At 35.4% G+C, this 23,563-nt stretch overlaps 1 protein-coding gene across 1 annotated transcript in view; it reads left to right on the forward strand.

Annotated features, from left to right (window-relative positions):
• Positions 1-23,563, forward strand: part of LOC145667764 (uncharacterized) — a 59,176-nt gene that overhangs the window by 22,876 nt on the left and 12,737 nt on the right. The window contains exons 5-6 of the mRNA XM_081735205.1: positions 3,111-3,273; positions 6,468-6,498. Coding sequence (XP_081591331.1) covers positions 3,111-3,273; positions 6,468-6,498 — 194 coding nt within the window. The remainder of the gene's footprint in view (positions 1-3,110; positions 3,274-6,467; positions 6,499-23,563) is intronic.

A 23,563-nucleotide genomic window follows, 5' to 3' on the forward strand; every position in this document is an offset into this window, starting at 1 on the left:
GTACATCAAAACGACTCTGCATAAGGCGGTTTGTGTCTTTCCATAATTGCACTGAAGGCTGGAATAAGTTTTATCACCATCAATCTTAGGTCCGATTCCACATTAAGACTATTTCGTTTTAAGGTTTTAATATTGCAAAGAGCAGAAAAGGTCTGCTTACATAAATAAGGAGTAGGGAAATGCATCAAATGTTGCAATGCCTTTTTAGACAACTCTTCATACAGCGCACACACAACCAAAAGCTACAAAGTTTATTTTCTTTGAAAACGTTTTTCAATGAAGTATCGCAGGATAGTTCCAATAGCTGTTCTTGTTCTGTGTTAGAACGATTCATACCTTGTATGTCATAGATTTCTACATTAGTGAAAGGATTTTCAATCCAACCATTACCAGGTTGTAGGACAGGGAAATATTCTCGAAAACTTACAGCTAATTCTTTCAAGAGTTCTACAAGTATTTTTTGCATATTAGCAGAGGGTTTTTCACCTGAAGAATTAATGAAATCCTTGAGCACTGCAAATGTTGAATGGTTAATTTTTTGTACTTTTACAGCCCACAGCTGCAATTTCTTAACCCATTTGGGACCAGTGTCCTATTTTTAGGACACTTGATATTTTATTTTTTATAACAAAGAAGAATAAGGTTTTCGTGTTCTGCTAATTACAGGGAGCAATTGGAGACCTGTCATAATGCACTGTGATTTTTTGATACATTTTTTCCTTTCCCTCTGTAAAAGACGGACACTTAAATTTATCTGTGTAAGTTACTTTATTTGGGTATGTTTCGGGCAACGTTATTTTTTGTTTTTAATACAAACAATGCGTTCAATTTATATGTATTAGGCAGCAATAGGTACGCGGCAATCAGACTATAAAAAACTTATTTTAGTTTTGTTATTACTTTCGGTGCTATAAATGTTGAAACATTAGTGTCATATAAATAGGACACTGGTCCAAAGCAATATACTACTAAGTAATAAAAGCGAATGTATAGATAGTTTGACGCCCTTGATTTTTCGCGTTCTTACGCTTATTATTCATTGTTCAATACTTAAATACTACTTTTTTTTTTTTTTTTTTTTTACTTTTCTCAATTGAATGCAATTTGCATCTAAGCTTTACTGTAACTACAGTAGAGAAATAAGTGGTAGAAAAAGAAAAGTGCTGAATAATAATGTTCAAATTTGAAAAAAAAATACGCATCATACACAAAGCTTCCACTAGTTGGTGTACAAACTGACAAACTTCAGCGAACTGAAAGAGGAATGTTGTAAACAAATCACCTGCAGAGATATTCTTTTGTATTTTCAACAGTGACTCAGTGCAATATAGCTATAGTGAAGGAAACAGTTGGTTATGATGTACATATAAAGAACAATCATCATTTTCTGTTGTACGATTATAAAACTTGTCATAAAAATTTGATCTCTGCTATGGAAAGGATATGAAAATAAAGGCTAGTGCTAGCGACAATATATATCATGATAGAGAAGACGATTTTTCTTAAGATTCCAGAGTGGTTTTCAATATGCTAGATATTGTAAATGGTCCGAATAGTCATCTGCTATATTTTGAGAATTTTTTCGCAAGTAGAGATCTGCTAATACATCTTCGTGAATTGGGATTCAGAGCAACCGGTACTCTGCAAAGCAATCGTGTGTCTCAGTATTCATTGACTGTTTCAAGAGTTAAGTAAATACATATGCAGGGAGTTCATATGAATACAGATTCGATTGGGATGGTAAGTTCTCATTGCCAAATGGAATGACAATTGACGTGTTGTAATTGGCATAAATTCTGACAACATACATCCTATTTCGTGAACGATGAGATGGACCCGACTACATGATGGACATATTAGAATTGATATAAGATGCAAGAAGTGGTATTGGGTGATATTTTCACAAATTATTAACATGATGATCGTAAACTCATAATCATGTTTACGAAACCAACTCAGTTCAATATGGATCTTCTGACATTTACACGCAACATATCTGTATATCTATCACATATATCAAACTTGGCGGTCACATTTTCAAATGTATGCAATGATGTAAGTCTCGCTGGAAGTGGTTACTTCATTATGGAAAGGAAGACGTAAAGATGCCAATAGATGCACTTGAATATCATTATCATACTTTGAAAAGTGTAATGTCACATTGTGTTTCAAAGCGTTTCGTGAAATACCAAGAAGGCAAAGAAAAATAAACTTTGAATCAAAGCCAAACACGTGTAACAAACTAGCACAGGTAGATCGAAATTACAAAATAGCAATTATCTGATCTTCAAACGTAACAGTTTAGTGTTCTAAATACTGCTATTTGTATGTTATGTTTAGTTATGTGTCATATATCTTATTTTGTATAATTTTGGTAAATAAACATCAATACAAAACACACACGCATATACAGTATATATATAAATATATACATATATACAGTATATATATACATATATACAGTACATATATACAGTATATATATATAAATCAGGAAGACTTTGTGCTTCGATAGACCGGCCGTGATCACTCAATGCCTTGAGGCACTTAGCGGTAAAAATTTGAATTGCTTCACTCAAGCAATAGTATGCAATTAGTTAGGAATATGGCCTTTCTAGTATATCAGAAAGGACCAGCGTCCTATTTATAGGACAGGGCGTAAGTCACATCCGATGCGCAGGTAAAATCAAAATGTTATATTTTCGTGATGTTTAGGCAATAATAAACTAAATTGAATTCTTAAAGTGAAAGAAATCAGAAAAATAATAATTTGGTCCCAAATGGGTTAATCTTAAAAATACTTCTTGCATAACAGCTGTGAGTTCCATTTCATTACAACACATTTCAATTTTTAGGTGTCGCGGACCCCCTAGCTAGGTTCCACGGACCCCAGTTTGAGAACCACTGATGTAGAGTATTAATTATTATCAAGGAAGCCTTTCTTAAATACATACAAATTATAGTTATTACATTAAAAATTGATAGTAATTTAAAACATTTTGAATTAAGTCAATTTTATTCTGGGAATGAGATTTGTTTATATAGACCTATTTTTTAATATTATATATTCTAAAAATATTTGCTCATTTATACATATATGTTCTTTGCAGGAATGAGATTTGGTCTAATGCAATCAAAACTAGGACTTGCTTCATTGATTTCCAAATACGAATTCCACGTATCAAAGTTAACTAAAATACCACCAGAATTTGAGCCTGCATCTATGATTTTGATGGCCAAAGGTGGAATCTGGCTAGAAATTTCAAACCGCAAGTGAAGTGAACAAAATTTGACACCGAATATTGTTTGATTTGTTTTTTTTTTTCTGTGACGTATATTTATTGTACATGTGACAACCACTTTACTGTATGAATCTAGCTTTATAAGGAAACTTATTTTGTCTATAAATATCAATATCTAACCTATGTTATATTGTGTTTCATTACTGAATATTCATTTTCTTGTAATTTGTAATTATACTTATAACTTATTTTCAGATACTATAGAGAGCTCCCTCGTGGCTAAGCGGTTAGCGTACGCGCCTTTGGCGTGGGAGACCCGGGTTCGATTCCCGGCGGGAGCTCATGTGGTTCGGATTCCACGTTAATCAGTAGGTCCACGTCTCATATAGCCTCGCTGCTGAACGGGACGTTAAACTCAAAATCAAATCAAATCAGATACTATACAACTACACCCAACACATTTTCTCCTGGGAAAGAAAGGATATGCAAATTGAAAAAAAAAATCAGTACTGTAATTAATTTAATGTATATAATCTTAACTAAGCACTAACAATGTCACCATCGACTCTGATGGCAGCAAAGTCTTTACAGTTGCGCTGCAGCGTGTCGTTACTGTCGGTAGTAAATGTAAATAGTCCAATGTTCCACTGTTTGGTGTCGGTACTATGGGCCATCTAGAATATTGCTGCCGAACAAAAGTTTGTAATGTTCTACCTCCGTTGATGTATGTATGATGGATGCAAACATGATGATAGTAGTTACAGATATATATATTTTAAAAAATCATTTGAACGAAACTCACTCCACGTCCATTGTTCAAAATGTACCTGATTCATCCTTCATATAGGACTTCGTGTCGAACAATATAATTTTGAACAAGATTAGCATTTACTTTTGTAATCCTTCCTAGCAAGATGAAGAGAGATTTCAAATCTACATTAGGCTAAGCTATTTGTCCAAGTTTCAAACTAAGAAAACAAATTAGGTGGTTATTATAAGAAAAGAATCCACTAATTGTTACAACAACTATCAGTAAAATTCTTAAAAAAGTTACCGGTACTGATTAAATCTAGGACACTTAACAACGAAAACGAAAGCATACTAGAAGCATGATAGATATATGATGGGGTGCTCAGTTCTGGTGTGAAAATGTTCTTACCTCGATTCCAAACCATATGGTCAAGAGGAAGTTGGTTTTCTCGGCGTTACTTGCTCCTCACATCTGACTATACCCTTAATGCGCATTTATTATCCGAGATGCATAAAAAAGAATTAATAATATAACATTTGTGTCAACAAATACACTGATAGTGTAGCGGTAGAGGATATTATTAAAGTATTAAAGTTTTCTGTACTGCTCTCATTATGAAGGTACTGAATAACCATAATCAGTGTTTTTTTTTCCCTGAAGATACGCAACGGTACGCAATACCGGTAACTTTCTCTAAAGTTTTAGAATGATAAAGTATTTGATTTCATTTCATTTTGTTAATGTAAAATCTCTGTTTTCAAGGTCTGAAAAAAGCTGTTATAAAGTGTCTTCTTAAAGAGAATGATGCTGATCTGCTTGCATCTGCTGAGATTTTAGGTTCAAAGTATTGGTCAGAAAATCTTAGCTCTGATATTTGCTGAAATAGAAATTTAGAATGTTAGTACGCAAATTTCACGTAAATGAAACAGAAGCAGCACTTACACGGAAGTGTGGTTTCCGTATCTTGTAGAAACTAAAATTCCGGTTAAAACACTTCCTCTAAAGCACATATTTCGATACATTTACAGTGCCTTCCAACGTGAGGTAGGTACTTGGTAAGGTACAAGCAGATACCACAATCGCAACGATTCAACGAATCAAAGCTAGACACAATTTGAAAATCCACAAAACGCAAAAAAATAGCGCAATAAGTTCCCTCATCAGTTCAGGAAGTGCACAATCAAGAGATAGCAAATTGTATGAATGAATATTATGAAAAAGAGAGGACAATGTATTTTGATGGACGATGAAACGTACGTGAAAGAGGATTTCCAAACATTTCCTGGCCCGTAATATTGTACAGAAGACAAAGATGAAGATATGGATGAATAAAACCAATATGTGTCAGTGGAAAGACTTGGACCAAAAGTGTTCGTGTGGTAAGTAATTTGTTCGTCTGGCCTACGATCGGGTATTTTCTATACAAAGGGAGAAATTCAGACATTTATGAAAAGGAATGTCTGCAGAAAGGATTGCTCTCTTTATGTAAAAAGAATTTCAGGAATGATAAAAAATGCATAAAAAATTGCGATCTTGGCCAATAATTAGTTTTTGGATCAGAGGCCACAAAATTTTTGAATTGGCCCTAATCGAGTTTTCGTATTTTCTATGGAGTAAGCACATCATACTGAGTTAAGTGATAGTTTGGGTTTAGCTACACTGTATGTAGTTCTCCAGATATAAAGCGTACAAGAAAATTTTTGATTGAAATATATTGGATCTGTTCATCCAAAAATACAATATCCCCCCCCTCATTGTTTTGGCCAGATTCGGCAACTGCATACTACGCTAAATCTACGCAAAACTGGCACTTGAAACACAAGGTTGATTTTGTTGAAAAACATATGAACCCATCCAACTGCTCACAGCTCCGACGAATTGAATGATATTTGGAAATTGTGAAGAATATTGCCAGATTGGTAAAACTGTCCGAAACATGGCTGAATTCAAAAGATACTGGCCTGTAGCATCTCAAAAATTCAAAAGTGCCTGCAATACTATGCAAAAGCTTATGGGCGGTGTCACATGAAAGCTTCGTTCACTTATCAGACACTGTAACTGTAAATTTGTCTTGTCTTTGTGTTCAAAAGATGTTGTAGAATAATAAATAATAATTTCTTACTGCACATCTTCTTCCAGTTTTATTTATGTTCATCGTAAGTGTAGGTAGTTACTTACCGATATACTTCTTATTCTGACACACAATCATAGTCAACGTCTTGCGAATAAAATCAGAAAAATAAGCACACTGCTGAACAAGACTGCACTTATTTAATATAAAAACACATTTACACGTGACGTTTCGATCTTCTAGCCAAGATCCTCATCAGACGTACACTCCACATCAGAGTGTACGTCTGATGAGGATCTTGGCTAGAAGATCGAAACGTCACGTGTAAATTTGTTTTTATATTAAATAAGTGCAGTCTTGTTCAGCAGTGTGTTTATTTTTCTTATTCTGACTTTCTTTAAAGGCAAGAACACAGATTTTGTAATGTAATTAAAGTAAGTCTCTGTGATTTGACATAACTTGCATTTGTATGTATTGTATATGTGCTCAAGAGTTGAGTTGATTTTGAGTTTAACGTCCCTTTCAGCAGCGAGGCTATATGAGAAGGGACCTACTGAATAATGTGGAATCCGAACCACATGAGCTCCCACCGGGAATCGAACCTGGGTCTCTCACGCGAAAGGCTAACCTCTTAACCACGAGAGAAAGCTCATATCTGTTCAAGAGAGATAAAAAAGGGGGGGATTATTTGGCATCTTTCCGTCTATATGTGCCACGACTATTTTCTGTTATTAATATTCTATTAAACTTGATGTGTACTTTCTTGTAAATTTCGCAAATAAGCTTATTCCTAGCGAGTGAAATGGCAGAGATTAGTCAAGGTCAAAGAATGAATCTCCTTTTTGTCTTAATAAAATATGTTTAATATCATTTACTAAAAGTTTACGATTATCTTATTTCTATGGAGCCGAGCAAGTGTAGGCTAGTAACTAGTGTTCTTGCATGAAATCAGAACATTCTTCTGGCTTTGAATGCGTTGGCTTGCAGTCTTAAATGACGTTTTCACTGTTATTTTCTAAGTTCTACAAGATGCATTTTGAGGTGAAAACTACTAAATATGGGCTCTACACTACTTTCTTCCACTTTTCTCCCTATTTCTATTGTTGGTATTGATCATTATAATGGTCAATGTTGGCCGTTGTTGTGTAAATTGTAGGGAGTTTATTTGGAAAAGCTTTAAAAATTGGATATTGGACATCTTTGAGAATTCAATTCCCAAGTTGACCTACTACAAGGAAATAATTCAGCCCCTCTTAAGGAGGAAACATTTACAACGAAGACATCTTCAACAAAAACTATCTCACAGAAAGGGGAGCTCGTGTGGCAAGCAGAACACTCCATTCGACGCGCCCTCTGAATTTTCCTACCTCACTTCCTGTTTCATTCTTTTATCTCCAACTGTTTGTAATTTATATATAATCATTGGATGTTTCATTTGAAACATCCGATATCTGTATATGGCGCATTCAATGCACAAGGGGATCAAGTCCACTTTTTAGTCATTTTGGGCATCTGAAACTCTTTCAGAGTTTAAAAGATTCATATCCAGATATTGCAGGTAACATCAGACATTGTAATAATGTAAAAAGAATCTTAAACCCATCAGCCTCCAATGTTCCCGTAGCGGGAAAATAATTTTGCGAAATGTTTTTGAAACGTGTGTTTTGTAATAAAGCATTAAGATTTTTTCATTCAAATGTAGATATACTGAATACTGTTGCGTATTTTTTTTTAAAGCACATATCTAGTTTTTTCTTTTGTATGTTTAAAATTATTTCGATTTTGTTTTTAAAATCTGAATTTTCACCTTTAACAAATTCTCATTTTAGATTGAAACACTAGAAACTGAGTTTCCGGGACTCATCATACTCAGCAAACATACGCATGTATTGCAATAGTAAAGATATCAGCTTTATATTATACGGTACACGTTTCATTTTACTGCTCCCGAAATGGGCACATTGGAGCAATATATTTTTTCCGAGAGATGAAGCTAGCGTTAGTCCCACGTACAAACTTACACCTTGCATGCCAGTTGTCTATGAGTTATGGTGTGTTGGTATTGAATGAACAGTGAAAATGTTAATTTATTAAACTATGTACTGCTTGTTTTCGACCTCCTACATGTTCCTCATTCGAAAAGAAGCATTACGTTATTGGTAGTACAATTGGATACTGAAGAAGTTCTATCAAAAAATTGACGCTGGTGTGAATACCTCTCCAACCGGGAATTGTGTTGAATGAGGAAGACATACACAATATGTATTGAATGATGTTCCTGTAAGAATAGGGCTCTCAGACGTCCTTGTATAGCTAGGAGATTCCCAGATTACCATCACATGTTTCCCCAAAATTGCTGAAAATTAAAAATATCGTGCTTCCCCCCTCAAAACATAAATTATTATCATTCGTGTGAATTTTTTTAAACAATTCCACTTTTACTAGTCATCGAAACTCATTTGATAGAAATAATCTGCTCTGTGTCATTGTATATGGTGTCTCGGATTTTCAATTTGAAAATCTGAGTTCTTTGTAAAAGGCATTTCGAGTAAGTTGGAAATTCAGATGAACAACTACGTTGAAATATATTTGACGTGTTGTAGTGAATCAATAAAGAACCCCAAGAAGATAGTAAGATGGAACTTGAAGAAATCACACCTGATGACAAATATGTAGAGTAAGATCCCACCAAAATTAGAAGCGTAACGCAGTTTTCATTTCTAAGAGAAATTTTTGTCCTTGTTTTTAGTTCAACGACCTACGATTATGCAACGAGGCTAAGAAGACGGTGATGATGAAATGGATTATGATAGTGGTGAAATTACGAAAATGGGAGGGAACGCGAGAATCCCCTAGAAAACTCACGCACACGGTGTTGATCCACCAAAAATCTCACTTGGCGCGGGCTGTTGGAATCCAACTAAGGATCCCAAGCGCCAGAGGTAAACTCCCTACCACTGTGCCACCGTAAACCCTAAGGGATATTGCTTTAATTCTTTTTTGAACAGAAAAACTTGGATCAAACTTATCACCGAACAAACGCAAACCTTGAGTCACAAGAACAAGGATGTTCGTTTTAATGGAATAACTACATATAGACTACCAACAAAAAATCATAATGCAAATTTCGCCAGCAGAATATATATGTATCATGTGTAAAATATCCTGTTACGCATAAAGTGTCAAATATAGAAGTAAGTATTATTAGTGGGTAGTATTATTAGTGTAGTATTATTATTACCCACTGTCGTCTCCTGGGTAGTATTATTACTGATGATATGAAATGGGATACTAAGATAAAAGCAAGGATAGGAATGGCAGAAGAATCCTTTAGAAGAAAAAAATTTATTTTGTGGATCTTGAACAGTTAAGGAAAAGACTCACAAAATATTTTGCGTGGAGTATTGTACTCTATGCAGCAGAAACATGGCTGTTACGCAAAAGTGATAAAAAAAAATGACTGAAAGCTTGCGAGATGTGAGTGTGGAGACGAATGGAGAAAATTAGCTGAATCAAACGGAAAACGAATAAGGAGGTGTTAGGAATAGTAGGGAACAAAAGACCAATATTAGATGCAATTGAGAAGAGAAAGAGAAAAAGAATTCTCCATATAAATCTATGGGCCAAAAGTAGTGTTGTCCACGAGACGAGACGATGCGAAACAACAAATAAGATTTTCTCGTCTGGACTTGTAAAATTTGTAGAACTCTTTTTACGTACCGGAATAATCCCGCATCACAAGAGGTCCACGAAGGATATGATATAGTAATATTTTAACGATATTCATTATTTGAGTATATTGTATAATGAATTGCGCACCTTTAAACGCTTACAAATGCTCTTCATTAAGTTCGTACAATCACTATATAACTTTATGGTTTTTGTATTACGAATCATGTAGTACTGAAACAGTGTTTGAAATCTAAAGCTGGAGTGGTAAACTAGTAGTATTGCCTATGAGATTCGAGAAATTTCTCGTCTTGCTAGTTTTTGAAACGATTCGAAGAATTCTTCATCGCAAGGGCAACACTATAAATAAATAAATAATTTTTTGAAAAGAAAAAAACATGACGGATGATTAATTAGATTATTCTTAAACTTAATTAGATTATAATTAGACTTTAAAAAGTTTATTTCAAAGTTTATTTCAAAGGATCAGAAAAATAATTATAAATCTCTGGGCTGAAAGCAGGGGCAAAGTGAGGGGGAATGAGAGAGAACGACGTTCCCTCACTTCCAAAAATATATATGGCGTTCCTCCACTTCCTGAAAATACAATGGGCAATGATAGGCATGGGGGACGGCGTGACGTCATCCATTCCCCTATCTTTTCAGATCCACTTTTATCCCTGGCTAATCGCAGATACTCAGCATCGACAAAGGTATTAACTTGACATTGTGTTGGTAGTTGAATGTTAAACTCTTAGAAAACTTAAATAAACATCTCCAATTGCGGTGTTTGAACTCGGAACCTTTTGACTCCAAAGTAATAACTGTAAGTCTAAGTTTTGATAAACATGACTGTACGAAAATATATTGTTACTAATTGAGAATGATCTAAGAGCATTGCTAGAACGAACTTAAAAGAATAATTTATATGAAATTGTATATTAAATTTATTCGATTAAATTCAGTAGATAATACACTTACGTATTTGGAACCTGCATATTAGGGGATCTTTTGAATTAGCTATATTGAGCTGTCTTTTTTTTTTTTTTTAATCACCTTATATATACTGGAAATGCAGATATACCCAGTGGTCACCGGTTAGTATTTGGTACCAAAATATTCACCATCCTCTTAGGTATTGATCAACACCAACATCATCATTCTATGGTTTACGGTTCCCGAGATATGGCTCGTTAAATCTCCCGAAATCAGATTTTTTTTTTTTTTATCAATATCTTGAGAACGGTAAGAGTGATGCGAAAAATACCATAACTTCTTTAAGATAGTTATTGACACTCTATCGAACGGAGAGTTCAAACTTGAAAACCACAAATAACACACGCACATACGCAGACATTCAGAATTAAGTAACGAATTTTTAAGTTCGTTGAAAATCTATCCAATACATCTGGCTACATGCAATAATGTACAGAACATTGCTATCATAAACTTTCGCAATCCGCTTTGTAATTTCTCAGTACAGTTACCTTCATTATCTGGAAGACTGATTATTACAAGGTATGATTTCAGCGAAACAAAAAATCGCCACTTGAAACCACATTTTAGAATCTATTGAATTTACAATAAAATTGCAAAATCAATTTTAATGATAGTCTTCGTAGAACTCTAAACAGTAATGTAATTTTCTTCTGATAGCTATAACCTACATACATACACAATCATGCGATCTGTTATTTTCGCGCGTCATCATTACATTTTTCTCTTTTGGAGATGATTCATGTAATTTATAAAGTTTGTGTTTACACGTTATCTTGTGGAGTCACCATGACTTCACGTTTTCTACAAACAAGTAAATACTTTCGTCTCCAGTTGTTTGGTGTTTAGTTGCAGTATATTTACGACCGTGACATTAAATGAACATAGTTCAGCGTCGAGTTGAATGTTCCTCACTGCAGTCTCTTTGATGTGCTGACATCTTTCGTAGCTGCTTGTAACTAGGTGTTTGCTTTTTACGAGTAGATTGGATTCTTTAAAAATAAGTAAGTTCTTTCTAGTTTCTTTTAGCAAATAATAATAATAAACATACTACCGAGTAGCCGTGAAACATACGTGTCTTTGTCGCATGTTGCTAAGTTACAAGTCGTATACTCCTTGGATAAATCCCGATGGGAGGATGTGTACTTCAGATTTCATTTTAAATTGGAGGATCACGTGACAGGTAGCTTCATTGTTGAAATGCACATTAAATTAACACAAATTAACTGTTTTGGAGCAAATGTGGTGTTAGGAGTGTTTGATTTCTGCTGCGAGCATAGAGTTCTATACATTGATCTATGGGCGATTAAAGCCTTTTTAAAATTAAGAACCAGTAAACTTAGGCCTAAGTTTAAAAAGCCGGAAATTTGACCAATTGCATTCAATGTCTACATTTACATATCATCCAAATATAAAATTGTCTGACTGATCGGTGATCTTACTGCTGTGCAATTAGTGATGATCGAAAGAGTGATTTTAAAGCTAAAAGTTTTTAAAGTGTAAATTACATTTTGTCTGTCATTTAGGAATACGCACGAGACAAGTTGTAAAAGTGATGTCTCGACTCGAAAAATGTATGTTTCTATTGGAAGAGCTGTGTCTTGACTCGAATTTTGTCAGAAAAATTATATTTCGTCTCGTCTCGTGCGCATCCCTGCGTGTCATTCTTCTAAAGTCTGTTCCAGGCAACCTGATAGGAAACTCCCCTACCTCTCACCACTTACCACTGCAGAAGGGAAAAGGAAGTCGTTGACCTTCACAGGGAGGGAAGCTTTTCGAATAAAGAGAATCGTGTAAACTCTAAATTCGTACGTCGATTCACTCGCACCCGATGTTGAGAAAGCACTGCTGTTCCTTTTAGCTGACAATCCCGAGTAACAAACATTTACTGTTTTTAATTTTTGTCTTGTAGAAAAGTATTGCATATTATTTATGTACTAAATTTTACCCTATTCTAAAACATTTTATTGTCTTAAGGAATATCGAAAACATTAAAATCAATAACAGCTTATAGCTTAATCTGCCCAATTTTATATGAATGTGGAAGTTGATCCCTAACACAAATACAAGAATGGAAACTGCAGGGTTTCGAAAATAAAATGTTGATAAAAATATCTGGAGCAAAAGGGGCATACATTTAGGTGAATTAAAACTATACAAGCTTTTATTTCACAACAATTACAGGTCACCGAGTATTATAGAAATAGTAAAGTTAATACGTACAAGTTAAACATGACACGTTGCTTGTATGGGAAATACGCACCAAGCCACCAAGTCGTACAGACTATTCGAAAAGGAGACTATTAGCTGGGCGAAAGAAAAGGCTTCCGGAGAACGTAAGGCAGGATCTTTAAAGGATGGTTGATAACAAACATGATACATTGACTTTTCGCAGATTAAAATCTAATGGAAATGTTTGTTTCTGCTACGATGAACCTTTAAGCTCTTTAAGCCAAAGCGTTCGCTATTTTTGTATAATTGAACGAACTCATATTTATCGTTACTGTTTCTTTCTTATACAATAATCAACTCTTGCTACAACATTAGACTATCCTGCACGCCTGGGGCCGCAGTGGCTCAGTGGTAGAAATGAAACGAAATGAAATCCTTCAGTTTTATGTCCTACGTTATGTCGGCTAGGATAAAGGAGACGGATGGTGATGAGAAATGAAAGAAATGGTGGAATGAAGAAAGTGGGAGCAAACGGGGGATCTCCGAGAAAACCCACACGCACTTTGTTTGGCCATCACAAAGTTCACTTGGTTCGAGCTGGAATCAAACCAGGGACCCCATGCACCACAGGTGAAAGCTCTACCATGAGTTTGGGGCCACGGTGGCTCAGTGGTAGAGCGTTCACCTCTGGTGCATGTGATTCTTGGTTCGACTTCAGCTCACGCCAAGTGAGCTTTTTGGTGGACAAACACCGTGTGCGCGGGTTTTGTCGGGGTTCTCCGGTTTCCTCGGTTTTTGATTTTATATTATGAAATTCTTATATCAATAAGTAAATACCTATTCAATTACCAACCCTGCCATCCCTTGCCATTCCAACATTATGTCACAAGCCCGATTGCCAAAAAGAAGAAAAATAAACAATACAATTGTTCAATAAAATTTCCATTAGAATAACACTGCAACTGTTACTTACCTTACTAATACAGGCAAATGTAATTGTTTTAAAAAACGTAGTGTTATTATGAAGGTTGTAATTTGTTATTTAGACATATTTAGATACACTCTATACCTCCGTGTATGTGTGAGGGGGGGCTGACGGTGGAAGACGTAATACCAACGTTCACCTGTACTTGAGCGTAGTGGGGGAAATCTTCTTTTTCCTATCAGGTTACGTGAAACTGGCACTAGTACCCGTAGAGTATATTTCTGATGGTTTGTTGATCAACATGGAGGCTGTCCGATTAGATGAAGCGTCGAAGTCTTCAATGATTACTTTACGGAGCAATGGCTGGAAAATCCAAATTTTTCTCCGGAAAGTTGGAATTGTAGCAGTCACAGGAATCGAATAAATAAAGCAGTAGAAGACTGACACAAACGCTTAAACAAAATATTATGCACAACCCCTGCACATTTCCAGTCTTGTGAAGACTATTGAGGGAAGATTCTATATGTAATCATGTTTTCAGAAGAATGGAAATGCTGAGCATTACTCAAAAGAACAGAAAAGCCATGTATATGAAATTTGACGATAGGATACAGTCAATACTTCATAATTTGAGAGAACATGTTGACCTGAGAAAATGTCTCACTCGCTTGCGCGGTTGCTCAGTGGTAGAGCGTTCATCTCCGGTGCTTGGGGTCCCTGGTTCGATTCCAGCTCGCTCCGTGTGGATCCTGTGTGGACAAACACCGTGCTCGTGGTTTTTTTCGGGATTCTCCCGTTTCCTTCCACTTTCTTCATTCCACCATTTCATTCATTTCTCATAATCACCGTCTCCTTTAGCCTAACCAGCATAACCGTGGGACGTAAAACTTAAAGATTTCATTTCATTTTTTTCCCATTTTATCCAGTGTTTACCTGAGAGTCAAAGGGGCTATAGCCCCCCTTGGATCCACCACTATATATATATATATATATATATATATATATATAGTAGTTTCACGAAAAGTCCCGGGCGCCAAGCTATTTTTTAAAAATTAGTATTCCCAATTTTTACCTGCCAATAGTTTCTGAGTTGGCTCCTCATTCTTACAACTAGCGCCTAAATCAGAAGAAAATTTGACGAGTCATATTTCAGTGGTAAGCTACAGGAAAACTGGGGGCTAGGATCACTGCTCATAAACTTGGCCCAACCACTGGTCCCTACTCAATGTGGCAATGATGCCACTAACTAAAACATTGAAAACCGTAGTACTAGTCGATAATTACTTCGTGCTATCAAATATTCAAAACTACTGCTCGCAACTACGGCAATCTCTGTACCAACCTTTAAGTTACTATTAGAAAAAAAATCGTGTATTATAATGAATGTTAAGTATAAGATCAGTGACGACGTCAGCTTTAATTTCTTCAAGGGGCAAAGAGAGGGACAGAAAATTTTGGTGATGGTGGGGATCTATGTTTTGTACACCGAAAATGATCGTTCTATACAACTGAGGAGCACAGGTTTTGAGGGAGAAGCGACGCTTCGGTACAGAATTAGGAAAAAAATATTTGCTTACCTTTGTTTCCGAGAAAATAAAGTAGAAAATTAAAAAAGTGCTTTTAACTTACACCAGAAGTGTTCAAAGTTATGTTTTAAATGTTCATTCAATCACAAATAAACGTTAATAAATATTCGTAATTAGCTTTCAATTTCTATTTATGTTGGAACTGTTTTGGGGTCTCTTATCTTCCATCAATCACTCAGGCACAGATGAATTTGGGACTATCAAATAATCCTGATATTGTTTAGCCTACATTACAATAGGTCTGTAGGCGGCAGTCGGGGCGTAGCATTGCATCAAAGAACTACCCCCTTCCCCTCTTTGGCGTCGTCGCTAATTGTATAGACTTTTGCTGGATAAACACCGTGCATGTGGGCTTTCCCGGGCTCTTCCCTTTATTTTAAATTTCTTAATTCCATTATTTTGCTCATTAGCATCTCCCTTAGTTCGAGGTCCCTCGTGACTATATGTTTAGCGTATGCGTCTTCGGCTCGGGAGACCGGGTTCGATTCCAGACTGGAGCTCAAGTGGTTTGAATCTCATGTTACGCTGAGTTCACTTCTCTATAGCTGAGTAGGACGCTAAACTAAAACCAATATCCTCATTATCATCGGGACACATTTGCAAGGTCTTAATCTTAAAATAAGAACTAGATTGCGATTCTTTTATTTATACGTTTTCTTTTCACTTGAAAAATATTTTGAGTCTCTTTAAAAGAAGGAAACGCAACAATCATTTGAGATCTTACACTTAAAGAAAGAAAAAAAATGATTAATTAGGCTTATATTATATGGAACTTCTCCACTTTATAGTATAAAAATTTGAGATGGGCCATTTATCTTGATACGCCCATGTAATTTTAAAACTAATTGATAAAAATGGCTGGAATTTTGTAAGATGCAAATAACGACAAGGGAACTCTGTCTAATAAACTCTGCAGTACCAACAAATTAATAGTGTTGAAAACATAATATAAAGTTATATTTTTACGCCACTATGCCATGTTATTACATATCTCAAATCTAAATGTTAAACGAAAACTTACAACACAAATTTGTTATTTACTGTTGCAAATTAAGTACGCTGCAATATGACAAGCATATAAACTTCAGAAACCTGATAATAGTATTAATAAAAGCAGAGGCGGATTCAGGACGAACTCAACGGTGAGGAAAGAAGGCAGTGAAAGATTGTGTTTTCTCTCTCACCGACTTTTGCAGCACTGGTGATTGTGAAACTCAGGGAGGTAAATAACCTTTCCCCCCTAGATCTGTCTATGAATAGAAGTGAGACGGACAGTGAAATGCAAACCCGAAATACCTTAGTGTCGAATACTATGACCATGGCTTATTTCGAATGAATACAAGAAATTGAAAATTAGACTTTTTTCGAAAAATTTCTTACATAAACAGAACGTCTAATCACGTAGGTGATTCTCAAAAGACGTAAACTTCTCGGAGCCGTTACAGCAATTTGATATCTCAAATCGTTCAGGAGATATGAAAAACGTGTATACTGATAGTGATACTCCTAAAAATGACATATTTGGGGATTATTCGTAATGTATCTTGATTCTCTTTGCTTTTATAACATTACAGAAACAGAAACAGGTTTTGGTACTTGTAATTACAATAAATTCTTGCAATTACATAATTTTAACCAGTGTTGCAAACTTTACCAATGTGTATAATATCTCCAGATCAGTTTGAGATATCAAATTGCTGTTAAACTGCATTATGATCTTTACGTCCGTTGAAAACCTTCTATGTTGTTGGATATGATACTCGTACTCATCCAAGCAGTTATCGAAATAAAATCTTTCGGGAAAAAAGAGTGAAATTTTCAATCCCTTACGTGAAGACTAAGGAGCATGGAAGCTTCTCAGTTGCGGCAAGTGACTTGCCAATAATGGCATAATACCTATAATGACAACTTTGTACCTATTTATTTGAAATAAATCATATTATGATCGTAGTATGTAACACTATTGTACTGTGGATGTGCATGCCCCGTCCATGTTATTATTTATTACTCTCATAGAAGCCTAAAACATTTGGATCTTTGTGAATGTTCGTGATACTGTAGTATCCTTAGTTTGTAACAAAATTTCAGCCTTTTTTATATTATTCTAAAAGTTACAAGAGTGTAAAGATAACTAGTCCACTAAGTGTGTTCGTGTCACGTTATTTTTCATTTTTACCTTAAGAGTGTTAAACACAAGTGTCCTCTAAATAAATCTTATCTATCCCACTCGGGGAGGGGGGGGGGGGGTAGAAGATTCAAATGACACCAATAGATTTGTACAATCACTTACCTCTGTTTCTTTTGTGGCTCCATCTCTGGATCACCCTCGGCCTCAATAATCTCTTCCAGTAACTGCTGTCTTGATGTTTCCTGTATAACACCAACGTGTCGTGATCTTAAATGGTACCACAAGCCAGTCGTTGAATTTCGATTGTGAATAATACATCGACAGTAATTGCATTTTGAAGAAACACCACCCTTTTCACGAGTGAAATGTTCCCATATATTCGACTTTCCCATTGTAAATACTTCCCGAAAATATATCTCTTCTTGCAGTTCTCTTATATAATTCGAACATTCTGCGTTGGTAACTGATATAATGAACGTCAGTTGGGTATCCCTCATAACGAACTAATGCTTCTCCCACTAGGCCAATAAACATACCAGAAGTGTTGATATCGTAGGACACGTGTCCTTTCTCTAAACAACAATCTTTTATTGTTACCAAAATATTCAGTCACAGCGAATATGAAACCACGTACCGTATCAGCAAAAGCGAGTACGAGATAGCTAGCTAAAAGAGTCTCAAATAGCTATTACGATTAGAACACGCCGCATCAGCGAAATAAGATACTATTCAATTTCAGTCCAGGAGTAAAGATTATCTGTATGTAATAATGCGTTTCTTTTCTTTTGTTTATAACTTCAATCAAACCAGGCAGGGAAGGAAATGTTGCTCTTTCGCAACTTGAAATTTCTCTTCAGTTTCGTTTTTCAGTTTCGTTTCGTCCCTTCGTGTTCCATCTCCAAACTTCGTCCTTCTATTTCGAATTTTTTCGTTTTTCGAAAAAATTTTCGTTATTTGTTTTTCGTTTTCCGAATTTTTTCTTTTTTCCTTTTTCGATTTTTTTCGTTTTTCGAAAAATTTTTCGTTTTTCGTTTTCGAAAGGGCCATTTTTCGAAAAAGTATTTTTCGAAAAAATGTGGCCATCCCTACTGTTTAGATGATTGGTTGGTTGTATTAAACTTTAGCACCTCTTTCAGCAGCGAGGTTATATGAAACGTTGATCTATATTTGAACGTGGTATCCGAATGGCGGAAAAACAGTTTCCGCCGAGGTCTTCCATGCTCATTATATAACCACAAGGGGGAAATGGGCTATATACATATATAATGTAATATCTTGAAAGAATTAGACTTTCGAAGGAAAAAAGTAAATCGACCAATAGTGAAATGCAAACGGATATTATACACATGGTTTGTGTAACTTTGCCTCAGAATGGATGATGAGAAAAATTAAAAATAACAAAATACGGTTAGCATTGAATGAAGTGAATAAGTTACTTATAGTATATATGTTGATGACATCTACTATAATTTAAAGATCGTACCAGAAAACGGAACTATCTTTCTGACAGTACACATGGAGGATAATTCCTCCCAGAGTCCTACCCTCGCGTTTCGCTTTCATTCTCAAACATTAAATGACAGAAATGGGAGCAATTTTATGTAGTAAAGATACTTGTATTGTTATCAATTACAGTGACTCACACTAATATTCGGACACTTGCATTGTGTTAAGAGTAGAAAAGATTGTGAAATAAATGAGAGTTGTGTTAGTAAAATAATACGTATTTAGTTATCTCTTGACTACTATCGTTATTTTTACACTACATAAGTACTATCGTGGGGTCAGATTTGACCCCATTATTTATTTTGAAATTAACATATGCCAAAATGTATTTCCATTAGCAGTTCATTGTAGACTGTTTACTAGTACTATACTTTAATGGATTTAAATAGTTTTGAGGAAAAAAATATTTTCAATTTTTTTACTAATTGTTTTTTGGTAATAGATTTTACAAAGCGGAAAAACATACTAAAGTTAAATATTTTTTTTCGTTATCCGAAAATAACAAAGTATGAAAATACACTTATTTTCATATAAGGAAAGCATTCAGTTATTAGCACTGAGAAAAAAATGTCATAACCTGTCATTCAAAAAAACTGACAGTTGATGATTTTGCCTTTCATCGGTTGCTTGGTTACTATCAAGACACACAATGTTTAGTTTTTAATGTGTCTTGATCACATATCCGTTAGACAGAACAAATACAGACATTTTACATGTTTTACTGACAGTTAGTACATATAGAGGTTTGTCTTGAATGACCCTTGCACACATTTTGGTTGCACACAGAAGAAATGCAAGGATGTTTTTGTCATCAGCTCGAGGACAAATAGCATATCTCCTCCTTTTAGCTGGAGCATCTGTTTGCGGACAGTCTTCATTGATGTTCCCAGTCATTAGTCGTAATAATGACTGCCGAAGGCTACGAGGAAGTGTTCCTGCATTCGACCCTTTCTTTTACGTTATCTTGAATGAGAGTCATTCCAATCAGAAGAGGATCTAGAAGGCAAAAACTGGAGTGGGGGCAGTCAGAACCCAGACTTTGGTAGGTATATCATGAGTTTACTATAAACTTTGAAAAATATATACAATACATTAAATTACATTTGTTACTCAAAAAACTAGGGGCCCTAGGCCCCCCGACCCCAGGCTAGATCCGCCACTGATCGCAATAGTCTTCATGAAGTCTCGTCTCTGAAGCCTTCTTGTGTCTTTGGAAAGATGGTAAACAACATGACTATTTACGCATGCATCGTCTAATATTCTGTAGAAAATTTCAAAAGGCCAACTGCTGCACCATCTGTCAGTTGGGAATGCTGCACACATCTCTGTAACATTATTCAAGAAACAACAGAAAAACGACATGCAGAAAAAAGTACAGCGCAATTACTATTCTGGGGTCAATTTTGACCCCAGAGGTCTTCCAACATCGAAACAACAAAGCGCAGGGGCAAGAACATGCGTTCACTACGAGATCTCAAGGCCAACTGAGAATAGACGACTGCATGCCTCAGTGAAGCAAAATATATTTTGTCCACAGCTAGAAATATGTTTTCTGGGGTCAAATTTGACCAAACGATAGTAGTTAAGGAATATTCATATATTTACAGAAAGAAAAGGAGTACAAATACGGTGTCTTAAACGAAAGAAGCATAAAAACGTAGAGATACAGATGACGTTGTGTATTTGCAGCGTCACTTTAATATTTGGACACTGTTTCTTGCTCGCAAACGCTTAACTAATACTTAATAGGAAACGCATGGCGTTTCATGACTTTCTCTAAACGGTTAGGCATGGTTGCAACAAGTTTGTTGGTAGAATGGGGCAAAATGTCATCCCATGTAGTGCGGAGAGCACTTTTCAAATCGTCTCGCGACGTTACTTGTACCCTATTGACCTTACACTGTAGGTCATCGCAGATATGCTCTATACGGTTAAGGTCGGAACTCTGTGGTGGTGTTTCAAGCACTTTCGGACAATTATAAAGCAACCATTCCTGCACCACATGCGCTTTATGCTTCGGGTCATTGTCCTGGTAAAATTTAAAAGTCTCCCTAATTCAAAATTTTTCAGCACTTCGGTGGAGATTTTCCCGAAGAATATCCAAATAAATCTCCTTTGTCATAATCTCTTCAATAAACACCAGTTCTCTCACTCCCGATGCCAACACACACCCCTATACCATCACACTTTCTACTCCATACTTTACAGTAGATTAAAGATTTGCAGAATCTAACTCTATATTTGGCTTCCGCTACACCATTACCTTGCCATCGGACTCATGCAGATTTAATTTTGATTTGTTCGTGAATAACACGTCATTCCACAAAGTTGCAGGCTTCTCAATATGAGTTTTATTGAACTTAACTCTTTTACCTTTGTTAATTTTACTAATAAAAGGATTTTTCCTAGCTATTCTCCCATTAAATCCTTCACTTCGCAATACTCGCCGTACAGTTTCAGGACACACCTTCTTCCTTTGTCTTCGTACAGCTCTAATGTTGATTTCGGTGTATTTATGGATTTGCCTTCACTTTCCGAATCAATTTGCGTTTCTCTCAATCATTTAGTTTCACATGTCGACCTTTTTTAAGCCACTGATTCGATTCGATCCTCTTTATTAAATTGTTGTACAATGTTCATAAACCATGCTTTTGCAAATAAACAAACGTCAAAACAACTGTCCGAATATTAAAGTGACGTCCAGAATACAGTATATTGCAATTGCATGCTCATAAAATGGTCTTAGTTTGCATAATTTAATTAACTGATAGCATTTTTTTTTTTTCTCGACTGCCTTTTTGCTTGTTTTCCGTTGGTTTCCCATTTATACTTTTTTTTTTCTTGTACAGCAAGCAAAGTATGTGTAATACCTATGGTGTCCGAATATTAATGTGAGTCACTGTAGGCATTTTACGATGGTATTTGAGCATAAACCTTCACCTTGTCGTGAGAAGTTCTCATCAAGGTCGGAGAATTCTGACACGTAAGTAATAGCAGTTGCTCAGTTGAGGCACGCTTGTTGTTTTCAGTTAGCTGGTTTCGCGGTATTTCTTCGTTCAATGCTTTGGAGTAAATAATAGGATATATGCTATTTGCTTAATGATTTTTTTATTATTATTTTTAATATGTTGGAATATAACTAAATTTTAAAGACATATGCGTAAAATTTTCACAAAATAGTTACACAAGTAAATAGCACTGTTAGTCATACAGAATGTTGTATATTAAGGCCTATTACAGTAAAACCTGTCAACTTGGCCACCTGCTTATCTTGGCCTGGTTCGTCTTGAACCTGCATTTTCCCATAACACATTCATTACTCATTACTCTGTAAGTTGGCCATCTGTCTATCTTGGAAGTTGGCCACATTGAAGCATTGTTTACCCTATGATGATAATGATAAATTTACCTGCGTGTCTTGGCCACGCGAATACGTTTTGTTATTTTTCTTCCCGTATGAGAGCCAAATGTTCTGTATTTGTTACTGGTGACAGAGAAGCATAGACTCCCACGATTTGTTCTTGGAGGTCAATGCCCAGAATACTACCCTGTCAAAGGGGTGGTGAAGGAAGTGGCGAATAAGAAAACGCACGTACAGGAATTCAGGAAATGGTAGTACATATTTGTTTACCCTGTCTGTTTTGGTAAAACCATTAGTTATATCGGCTCCGTTCATCAGTGGGGAGCTTTAGTAATTCCGAAAAATTCTCAAGGTTAAAGCTAACGATCTCAATTGTAATTTATTGGCACCTGACGGCTTGTTGAAAGGTAGCGGAGGTTTTCAAATATGAATTCCCCTAAGATTTTCTCAAAACATCTTTTGCTCCAAGGGAAACACTTGTAGCTCATTAACAAGAGGTAGTTACTACAAAATTAGAAGGTGCATATGTGCAAAAAAAAAAAAATAAATAAATAAATAAAATAAATAAATAAATAAAATAAAAGACATACGTCTAGAATGAAACACCGTGAATAAATTTGTTATTAGTAACTGATTTGCTACTTTTTGAAAGGTATCTACAGAAAATTTTTGTCACTGCCGAAAAAAATCATATAAACTGCATATAAATTATTGAATTTATAATTTTGCTTTTCTTGTTTTCAATCTCAATAACGCAATGTGCTACAATATCAATTTCAATTAACTGCGTACATATGTTTCGATTTTATGGTTGTGTGATTGTGTTTTCCGTTCGAATAATTCAGTGTACCAGACTAGTTTTCAGAAAGAAAAAGGCACATATATTAAACATACTGTAGTATTTTTTCTAGTACTGTGTATTGTTATGATTACTCTATATATTTTATTTAAAAGTAGCTGTCGTGGTATTGCTTATTAAAATTTTACAATCAAGTTATACTAGAAATCCTATTTAAAATTACATAAATCACTTATTTTCTGTAAGTTGGCCCCTGTCTAAGTTGGCCACTTTTCAATTGAACCGATGGTGGCCAACATAGACAGGTTTCACTGTATTTCATCTCTCACGTATACTAAGATCGTTTATGCATGCATT

Source organism: Thermobia domestica, chromosome 13, assembly GCF_964235325.1.
Source record: "Thermobia domestica chromosome 13, izTheDome1.hap1.1, whole genome shotgun sequence".
NCBI lineage: Eukaryota > Metazoa > Arthropoda > Insecta > Zygentoma > Lepismatidae > Thermobia > Thermobia domestica.